The sequence below is a fragment of the Brachyistius frenatus genome, unplaced genomic scaffold (genome assembly GCF_029030835.1).
Source record: "Brachyistius frenatus isolate BFR_SWC_R1_liver_20210118 unplaced genomic scaffold, ASM2903083v1 Contig_39, whole genome shotgun sequence".
Classification (NCBI taxonomy): Eukaryota; Metazoa; Chordata; class Actinopteri; family Embiotocidae; genus Brachyistius; species Brachyistius frenatus.
The window spans coordinates 122,149-132,831 of NW_027210638.1; the positions used below are offsets into that span (position 1 = coordinate 122,149).

Below are 10,683 nucleotides of genomic sequence, written 5' to 3' on the forward strand. Positions count from 1 at the left end.
CCCTGTCATGTCTCCGTTCCCCTTAAGAGGGGGGCGCGCCCCGACAATTTGAGAATCAATGCTCTGAACAAACAGATATTTAGCCATAGGTTCATAGAGAACGATATTTATTGACTAGATGAACAAGATGTCTGACAACAGATGGTGCGCCTGATCTCAACGACGAGTCAGTGTGGGTTTACATGAATTAACACAGGATGTGAGTTACAATCCACAGAAAAACTATGGGAAGCGCTGAAAGATGTTTGGCAAAAACATACCTGCCAAGAACCTTGAAAAGTGTACCTCATGCTGTTTGAAAGGAAAAGGATAGTCACCAAATATAATTTTTTATTGAGAATAAAAACTATTTGTGGCATTATTTTTGAAAGCATTTACACTTAACAGCATTTTTTTCATAAGTGCTTTAAACTTTGACACAGAACTGCATTCATAGAGCACACACACGCGCACACACACACGTACACTTTGTTACCTCTGCTCCAGAAGCAGCATCACCCAAACACACACACACACACACACACACACACACACACACACACACACACACACACACACACACACACACACACACACACACAGTGATCTACAGTTACAGGGGTTACATTAAATAGCTGTTTTCTCTCTGACCTGAGTCAATACATGACTACCATCTCAGCTACAAACTAGATTCCAGTCTGAGAGAAAGCCTTGGGCTGAAAGCTGAGGAGAAAATGTCAAGTTAAGCGTGTACATAAACAAGGCTAAACTTAGACAAAGGGCGTGGTGTCTCCAGCAGTGATGCAGGCAGCATCTGATCATCATCCCAGTATAAACACCCATCTGACTCCACAAGCTAACCTTTCACACTTCTGCCTCTCAGGAAGAATGAAAACCTGTCTCCAGCAACTGCTAAGGCTAAAGGCATCGTTCCTCAGCAACTGGTATATATTTATACGCAAACACACATGCTACAAAGATTCCTCGGCCAAGATGATGAAAGAACTCCAAACACAAAACCTAGAAGGGCATCAGATGACGCAGACGATGGATTAGGTTCAATTATGGTCTGTTGTTGCCAAGCAGGTTTAAATGAGGCACACTGGTTTCATTGTCAGAAAACAATCTTAGAAAGTTATATTGTTCTGCATTGTTCAAAGGGAAGTGCAGAAGAGAGATATAAGACCTAAATCCAGAGGTGTTTAAAGAAAGGGATGCAGGCATGGGTGAAATAAAAAAGGGTAAACTTGATGCCTTTATCGTGCGCCACTGTGACATAGTTGTTTGTGTGTGACAATATAGCAGATTCATCAATCTGCAGATTAAACTGCACACCTCTATCAGCTGCTTTCAAATGTAATCCCACCCCTGCAATGAATCTACATGCTCCTGGATAGTTCCTATTCTTAAATGTGGGTTAACTCACACTGAACCAAAAAGATTATGAGTATCAGTTCAAGTAGTTTAAGGTGGTCCATTTACACCTGTGAAGAGAAGTAGGTGAAAGGGCGCCATTGGAAAAGTTAAAGGCAGGACAGGCAGCTTTAACAGTGTTTGACAATAATGGGTTTTCAAAGCTCAGAGATTATTTATCTATTAATGTGCTGGTGCCAAAATAACATCTCCCAGGTAAAGGGGCCGTCCCTCTGTTATAAATATAAAAAACAACAAATATTGACTGGAACAGATTTTGCATATCTGGATTTTTGCATGAATATTTGGGGATACTGAAATCCTTCTTTATAAATGTTGTTAAAACAAAAGACTTTGACGCCCCAGTCTTGTAATATGCAACCACGAAAATGCGTCACTCAGTTTGATGAACAGTTGATGACTTCATGAATGTCATCTTCCCTTTCTCCGTACTTACTGACTATCCTAAATGCCCAAAAATATTCTTGTTCATTTTTTTTCTTGCTTTTATTCTCTGAAGAGAAAGACAAGAAACGAAGGGCAAGAGAAGGAGGCATGACATACAACAGCGATCGTACGCTGGTCACGAAACCAGAAATGTTGCAGTTGTATGGCATGTCAGCTAGTTTAAAACAGCACAAATGCCCTGCTTAAGGTTTTACTCAAAAACTGACTCCCGGGTCAAAAGATATCTTTATTTTGTTTTAAAGAAAAGTCTTAAATTTGTATGAATAAACACGAGGGCTACAAGCATTCCCTCCAGGAAACCATAATCTTGCAATCACAATAATTAATGGGAATTCAACCAATCACTGCAATATTTCCAGGATTTTGCCATTTTGCAAAATGCCTGCAATTTCTCCACATGAAAAGCAGTCAATAAATAATTCTGCTGAAGGCATTACGGCACAAAGTAAGCTTTTATAAACAAAACTTGCTTTATCAATAAAAAAAAATAACTCCACATTTAAAGCTAGCAAGACTCCTCAACCTCTCCTCCCATCATCGAAACAAACCACATACCAGTTGACCGGAACAGCAAAACATGAAGTGATGAAGTTCATGTAAAATGTGGTCTCATCAAGAGAATTAGGGTATTGAAGTTTGGATTGGGAGAGGAGATAGACATTGACCTGTACTTTTATACATTCATTTATAAACCCTTACAGTTGTATTTTGCAAATACATTTTTTTGTTCACACATTATGAGTTGAATTGGTTTTAAAAAAGCATTTAAAGGTTTTATTTTCACAGAAATTGTCGGTTCTGTAAAGCTACATCAATTATGACTGAAATTTGTCATGACTTTGAACCATGTTTTTTCAAGTTTGGAAAATTTGTAAAAGATGAGAATTAAAATATTTCCGGCTACTGTGACTTCATAGGAAGTACATAAGAATACACGGTGTGAATTTTACTTCATTAGGTAGTAGTTGAAAAATAAATAAAATCACAACTTTTTCATCGACCAGCATTTTTTGCAGTTTCATAAACTTTTACACCAAACAATTGCATAAAACTTCACAAATTGCATAACAATTTTAAAAACAAATACCTGTAAAATTAAGCATTTTTTATCACAACAACCACAACTCTGACAATTCTGGGGGGACTGCACAGGTTTTGCTCAGTGTATACGTCTGCACCCACAGGTATAACCCAAAACTGACCTAATTTCACAGAGTGAGGGGACAAAATTATGGAGATGTTTTTAACTGCAAAACAACTGGTTTAACAGTGGGAAAGTGGGCAACTGAATAAATGTTGTGCGAAACAAGATGTTGATCTGGTAGCTTAGATTTCATCAAATCATCGTGGTGATTCATGCTTCAAGAATGATGTGTGCACTTCACGGTATAAACTAAATTCCATGCCAGTCATTGTAAATTTGTAAGCGCTGTAACAACATTTGATCCGAGGAATGGGGGGGTTACTCTTGTCATCTCTTACTTGATTGAAGATGAACTTTGCTTTTGTATAAGGATGATTCATTGACCATCATGCTTCTTGTGGTAACCATGAATCCTTCTTAGAAAGGTTGCTTGTTTTAGTAACTTAACTTGGCAAACCACTGGAAGGCTTTTAATGTGGCTCCTTGTTTGATAGAAAATGGGCTGCATCTACTTTGGATCTTTTTATAGTGCCTTTTTGGTTGGCAGATTAACTATAAGAATTACCAGGAAATGGAAAAGAAGAGGATGCAGCAGCTCAGAGGTGATGGAGAGTTGGAGGCAACTTACTGCAGTTTAGAGGAATCTCGTGAAATTCAAACTATCTGGTTTCTTTTTGCTGTAAATTATCTTGTGTTGCTTATGTTCTTTATTTTGCCTGCCGAAAAAAGTTGACATATTCATTTGTTGATAGAATTCACTGTCTGAATGGTTCTTGCATCAGCTAATACTGCAAAATAATGTACTGGTACAAGTGGAAAATATCATTATGCTATAAATACCAAATACAGGAAAAAAGCACGACCAGTGGTCACAAAAACGCTTGTAACTCAGGTGCTAATGTTGATCAAGTACCGTTACTTCGAATACCTACTCACAAGGGTTAAAACTTCACCCTGGTCTGTGCACGTCTTTGAACTTTGTGATTGACACTTGCAAGGTGACTAAATATGGCAACCAAATTTCCAGTTTTGGCCACCAGAACCTGATGCCTCCTTGCCAGCCTGGCAAGTGAATTGTCCCTTTGACCTGTAATGTGTGTTCCAATGAGCCTAGCAGACTTCACGTGTAAGCTTTAAAAGCAGACCATCGGGCATGCATCGAAGGTGCACCAAACAGTCCATACACACACATACACGCGCACACACACACATAACATCAAAGTACATTGTGTCAGAGTGGCTTAGTGGTGAGAATGAAAGAGGAGAGTTGTTTTCTGAGCAGATGAAAGGCAAAAGAAAGCCGCTCCTCATTGTCGGACTGCCCATTGTCAGGTTTGGGTTGAGATACGCACACTCTCTACTTTAAATCTCCCATCTACACAGACAATACATGCACAGAAGTTGCTCAACACTAAAGTATCAAGATCATAATAGCAGACTTTGTTTAGAAGGAAAGCCATTGAGGAACCTGAGACTTAGGGAGAGAAGAGACAGTTGAGAAGTTGAGAGTATAAGAGCAGCGTGTGAAGGATTAGATTTATTGTTCAGGTTTTGGTCTGACAATAGAACAGAAATAGATCAAAGACCAGGTCATCAGGCGTCACTACACTCCTCAAAAAGAGACGGGTCAGTAAAGTTAGTTACACTCATCTACTGGCTGGCTGAATGACTTCATATGACATTAACTGAGGTTAATTAGCGTGGAAAAATTACCCAGTTTCCAACATGTGTTTATCAAGTGGAATAGGTGGACAGAGACAGTGAGTGTCTGCCATGGTGATCATAACGTTGTTTGATCTAACAGGTACTGAACTGTTGTCAGAGTGGAAAGATATTGTGAGCTGCTGTGTAACCAGGTCAGTTTGTTCAAGTCTGATTACAGTGAGAAACCGCAGCATGGTCTGGTTTCATAGTTATTAGTCCGCATAGCATGAAATGTGACTGAGTCGTAGACTGAATACAACATTCAATAGTGGTTTCTTTTCTTTGTGTGTGTGTGTGGTGTGTGTGTGTGTGTGTGTGTGTGTGTGTGTGTGTGTGTGTGTGTGTGTGTGTGTGTGTGTGTGTGTGTGTGTGTGTGTGTGTGTGTGTGTGTACTGGCCCCTAGCCATGCCAGGTGAGGTATAAGAGGTGTTTGTGGGTGTAAACTTAGAAATTTGATGATGTTCTAGAGCAGAGAGGAAATACTTGCATAGCACAAAAGGTTCGAGAACAATCAAAAAGACAAACAAATACTTCCCTCTAGCAGGCACAGAGAGAATTACGAGAGAACACAGCCCAGGTGTCTCAAACAACAAGTGCCAAAGAGGGATTGGTTTTGGACACGTAGCAAAGCATTTAAGAAAAGCACAATAAACAGAAGAGTCCAGGGTGGGACAGAGGGAGAGGACAGAGCTAGCTAGTGAGTGATACCGCAAAAAATAAACTAGAAAAAAAAAAATCGAGAACATGAGAAACAACTATGGCTATCTAGCTCCCAGGTGTCACCGAGATAAAGGCCACCTTGTGTTATTGCCCTGAGAACGCCAACATTATCACTTCTCAGTAACAGCTGCTTGGCTCTACAATTTACCCACGCTTACACCACCTACCCTGGAGAATCACAACTACAACAGCTTTCACTGCCATAACGACTCTGACTTATCAATAAGCTGGGAGGGGGCGTCATATTTGCTTTGTGTCATTGTCTCTCTTTGTAAGCCCATTTACTACATTGTTTGTATGAAAAGTAAAAGAAAATAACTGTTTAAAGCGCATACTGAGGTCCCAGCAGCGTATCAATCAGCCATGCACCTCTCGCAGGCATCAAAGACTGCAAGAATAAAAACCCTTACACACCCTTATAAACACACACGCACCCTGCATTTACCCACTTTTGTGCATATATACACAAAGAAACACACCATTCTCACAAACTGACTCACCCACACTGAAGAGCATGCACGCACTCATACATATATACACACACACACACACACACACACACACACACACACACACACACACACACACACACACACACACACACACACACACAATTACATAAGCACCCTAGGAGTTTGGCAGAGAAGAGGCAAGAATCAGAGTGGGAGGCCAGGCACCTGGATGAACAGATTATGGACTAAACCCCACCAGAGACACATAGATGATCTGCCTCAAACTTCAATTTTTCTCCCCAGTGTGGGCTCTTGGCCTCTCATCGCCTGAGGAGCACTGCTAACCTCAGTGACCTTGGCTCGCAGAGGTAGTCAAAATCAGCTCATCGCTACTACATGCTGACTAGTAAGGACCTCCTGTTGCATTTTATGACACAATATGCATCATCAAAACCCACCAAACTAAGGCCAAAATATGTTTGGTGAGGAAAACCAAGCAACGTTGTCGTGCAAAATTAGGATGTAGTTAAGCGATGTAATATATAGCATTAATCTATTAGACACGAGCTTTGGAGAATGATCAACTACATTTTTTATTTTATTTTCTGTGTAGACGTTAATACTGTCTGCTCTGCTGTTTGACCTCTTGCTGTCTATGACCTGGGCTGAACCTCCACTGCAGAGCATAACAAAAGCACTTTTGACCTTACCTCCCACATCACTCCCGAGGACAGCCTTTTGCAAGTCATCTTTGCAACTGAGCTCATTAAAAACAACCATAAGGTGGTACAAACTGTCTTGACTACTGCGTACTGACATTCTTGAGGCTGTCACACCACCTGGTGGTCATGGTGCCCAACTCCAGGTTCATTTTTCTTGGTCGAGTAACATCGGTACAGTGCCAGTAAAAACAAATGATCACAGCCTTAAACATGAAACATATGTTCATAGTATCATAGGTTCAACTCAGACTACTACAGTCTAACAAAAGTGACAACCTACAATGAATTTACAGCCCATGCAGGGTAAAAGCTTATTATATATTTTTGTTCTGAAAAAGTATTGGGGATTAATATGTTCAGACTTCCAGAGAAAAAAGGAAAAACAATTTGAAAAAAAAAACTATAAATAAATCTGTACCAGGGCATGAAATTAGCTACCATCAAATGCGACATATCTGATTTGACATTTGGGTAATTATTATTAACAATCAATTGAAGAAATCAGGAATTTGCCAAATTTGGTCTGAAAAATGATATGTTGAAAAATAAAGACAGATGTGAATAGAGGCTGATAGGGGTGAGAATTCCCATGACACAGTAAGAAAACATTTATATCAAGCAGTATTACGTATTAACAGGGCAATCAAATGATGAAATTACTTACTGGCTCTCTTACACATCGACATCAACACCATTGGTGTCGTGCATTATATAACAAAGACGCAAGGCACTAATTGTGCATCTTGGTGAGTTACATAAGAAGAAAATAGAGGCATTAGAATAGCAAAACACAAGTTGAGGCAAACAATTTCCAGTCCCATTAATCTGCAAACACGTTATTATTTTTCCTCCCTTGTGTCACAAACACATTTACGATTGTAGAAAAAGTTACAGGTTGGAGACCAACAGGATCTGCAAACAATCTGCTTTTCATTTACGTTTTTCTAATCAAAGAAAAATAAACAGCTATCAACCTCTGTGCAAGGAGGTGCTCGGCAATAAAAAGGAGGCAAAAGTAAGATTCAGAGTCCATGTCTATCTTTCAGGGAAAAAGAGAAAAATGCTTAAAATTTCAATTCAGACGGTTTAGCAGAGAGAGTACTGATGCTTTTTGCTCTGACCGTAGTACAGTCCACTTACCTGAAGATGTTGTGATAATTTAAGGCAATAGATGTATAGTCCTACAGTACATACTGCTTACATCACATAACGGTGGACTTCCCAAACTTATTACATATAAAATAAGGATGTAATCACTGAAACATGCTCGGTGCCAATCAGCCACTACACCTCAGTCAAGTTCTTAGTGCTTGGTAAAGAGCATAGGAAAAGCGTACCCGTAAAGCGTAAATTAGGAGCACTCACCTGTAAGCTATTAAAACATCACATTAATTGCAAATATTGCCAGCAATGGATTTATTGGTTTTTCTGGTACTATTAGTCTTTAAAAAAAAAAAAAAAAAAACTTGAAACAGGAATCAGCTCTGAATTGCCATCCCAAATAGGAATACTTTTAACAGCAATATAACACAACCTGACATCTAAAATTAGGGGATTACATAACAGTAGAAGAAAAATCTAAATTTTGTGTTTCCTTTGCTGCCAAATACAAACAAAGACTTACTCCATTGGAACACGAAACTGGACCGTGTCAGGAGGCTGCTCTTTTCCTGGCCTCACCAGAGTCAGGAACCAGTTGGGTCTGAAGATCCTCAGCTGCGGGTTGCCCAGCTGGTAAAGAGGGTGCCTGAGGGGAGACAAACGAGGCTGACTGCTCTGGCGCACACGGTTTCATTCCCAGACACCCTGGAGTATTTCACTAACAACAGCTACGACATTAAGAGCTGCACAGGTAATCCAAGCACGACTGAGTGGCTGCAACTTTACTTGCATTTACTAGAAACAGCTGCTGCTTTAGGACGTGCACAGAGGAGTATAAACCTGAGCTTTCTCCCCAAAAGTATCTGGAAGAAGAATTGGCACCATTACAATGACCTGCTTTTACTTTTTTTTTTTTTTTTTTACCTCCAAATGATTTGGTTTTTAGATTATGTGCTTCCACGATTTGCCTGACCATCTTACATTTCATATGTCACAGCAGCACCTCCCACGATTTGACAAAAAAAAAAAAAAGGCATAAATACCGACAGATATACAATCTCTAACGCATGCAAATGTTATCGATGAAGACATTTGATCAACTTATGGAAAAACACGTTTTTACGACTCTGGCTGCACGTTAACGGCAGTTTGTTTTTAGCATAGCTACGGTCTTTTGTACCGCGGAGTTGTTTTACAGAATAAACAGCCACTGCTTAAAACGCACTGAAAATGAATCAACTAAAGGAAAACCGCATTTTGCTAAGAGCAACTATCAGATAACACAGGGCCACTTGGGAAGCCCCGAGGCGAACTAACATGAGCTGGGTTTGCCAGGTTACCAAGCTGCAAGCAAAAGTGACTCACGTCGATTTTAATAAACAGCGACCACGTTTGTCACGCAGGAAATAATAAAACACTTGATACTTACAACACTCGTGTTACTGGCATTGCTGGGACGGTTTTGCTGGCAGACAGAAGCTGCTAGCTTGGTGTTTTGTAGTTGTTGTGTGGGGTTTTTTTTTTTTCAAGGTTGTCAAATGCTACACGTGCGTTGACGTACTTCCGGGATGATACAACGCGCAGGCGCATTGGACTTTTTCCCTGCCCTTGAAGTAAAAGTTCAGAAGTGTGCAGCATGGACATGTTGACGTTAGTCCAATGCTTGGGAGTGTATTCTGGGGGGCAAGTGCAGCTTGTTTTCCCCGTTTCTAAGTTACCTTAACCTGACCTTTATCTCTTCGTACTCCCGGACACAGTAAACAAATATCCCACAATATTTATGGTGCGTTCAAGAGCAACTGGGAAGTGGGGAAAGTTCCGACCTCCGAGTGGGAGAAATCACCTGAACGCCTGCAGAGCTGGGATTTCCCCCACTCGGAAAGTCGGGAGGTTTTTGTGACATCCGAGAAGTAGGTCTCCAAGCCTATCATGTTCATCTTCAAATTGTGTTTAAAAGAAAGCTCAACGGGATTTTGATAAGATACTTATTCACTCAATAATCAATAGATTATTGTGGTCGACCCTTAATTACAATGACATATTTCAAAACAAAGAAATGAAAAAAAAAAAAAACAACAGTAAGACATACTAACATAGAAAACACTAAGCCACAGTTTAGCCCATCATTTTCAGATTTAGATGAGCTGAAAGATGGGTTGCAATAATTACAAAATTATGTGTAACGGTCATGGCTAGTTTGAAAAGGTAGCCTAATTAAAATGGATGAAATACAGTTCTATAAAACAATTACAAGTACAGGCTGCGAGGTTGATATAAACAAGTCTTGATATAACTTTGAAATCAGTGTAGGTCCAGTGGTTCTCCGGGATGTTTCCCACACCGAATTGCTCCATATTTTATCAAAACTGGTCAAAGTAAGCTACTTCTAGTTGAGCTCACTCAATTTAAGTAGCCAAATTTTGAGATTTGAGATCCACACACGTGCATAAAACATTTTTCTGCACAAACATAATATATCTAACTACATGGGGGGAAAAAAATATACATTTATACATGCACACATACATTTTGAATAGTGCTAATTTTATAAATGCCTTTAAGATGAATAATTGACTGAAACTGCTTAGTTGTGAATCTGAAAATTAGCTTTAATTTTCACATCAACATATGTTACCGAGTTGGACAAGAATCTTTAATCTCCTCAGATTACAAAACTCAAAGCTAAGTGTCTTTGCATTTTGGGAATGTCATTGCTGTGAGTATTTTTTGAGGGCACATGTGGTGAGGCATCAGCAGAGGGAGATCTCGTCCCATCTCTGCTTCAGACCCTGTGCCCCGGCGTCTCACCTCACAGCACACTACAATGTGCCTGCAGCAAGGGTAAGAATGATTGAAGGCCCCCTTGAGTGGAACATGAGTCCTTGGCTCAGATGGTTCGAGACCTGGCAGGAAATGAACCACACTGTCAACCCACACTGTGCCTGGGAGGGAAGTTTCCATCAGTTAAGATGGAGTGGGT

At 40.0% G+C, this 10,683-nt stretch overlaps 1 protein-coding gene across 1 annotated transcript in view; it reads right to left on the reverse strand.

Moving 5' to 3' along the window:
• Nucleotides 1-9,282, reverse strand: part of mrpl23 (mitochondrial ribosomal protein L23) — a 35,942-nt gene extending 26,660 nt beyond the window's left edge. Inside the window, exons 1-2 of the mRNA XM_069701853.1 lie at nucleotides 9,133-9,282; nucleotides 8,227-8,349 (exon numbers count right to left, since the gene is read on the reverse strand). Coding sequence (XP_069557954.1) covers nucleotides 8,227-8,349; nucleotides 9,133-9,152 — 143 coding nt within the window. The 5' untranslated portion in view covers nucleotides 9,153-9,282. The remainder of the gene's footprint in view (nucleotides 1-8,226; nucleotides 8,350-9,132) is intronic.
• Between the last annotated feature and the right edge of the window lie 1,401 nt (nucleotides 9,283-10,683).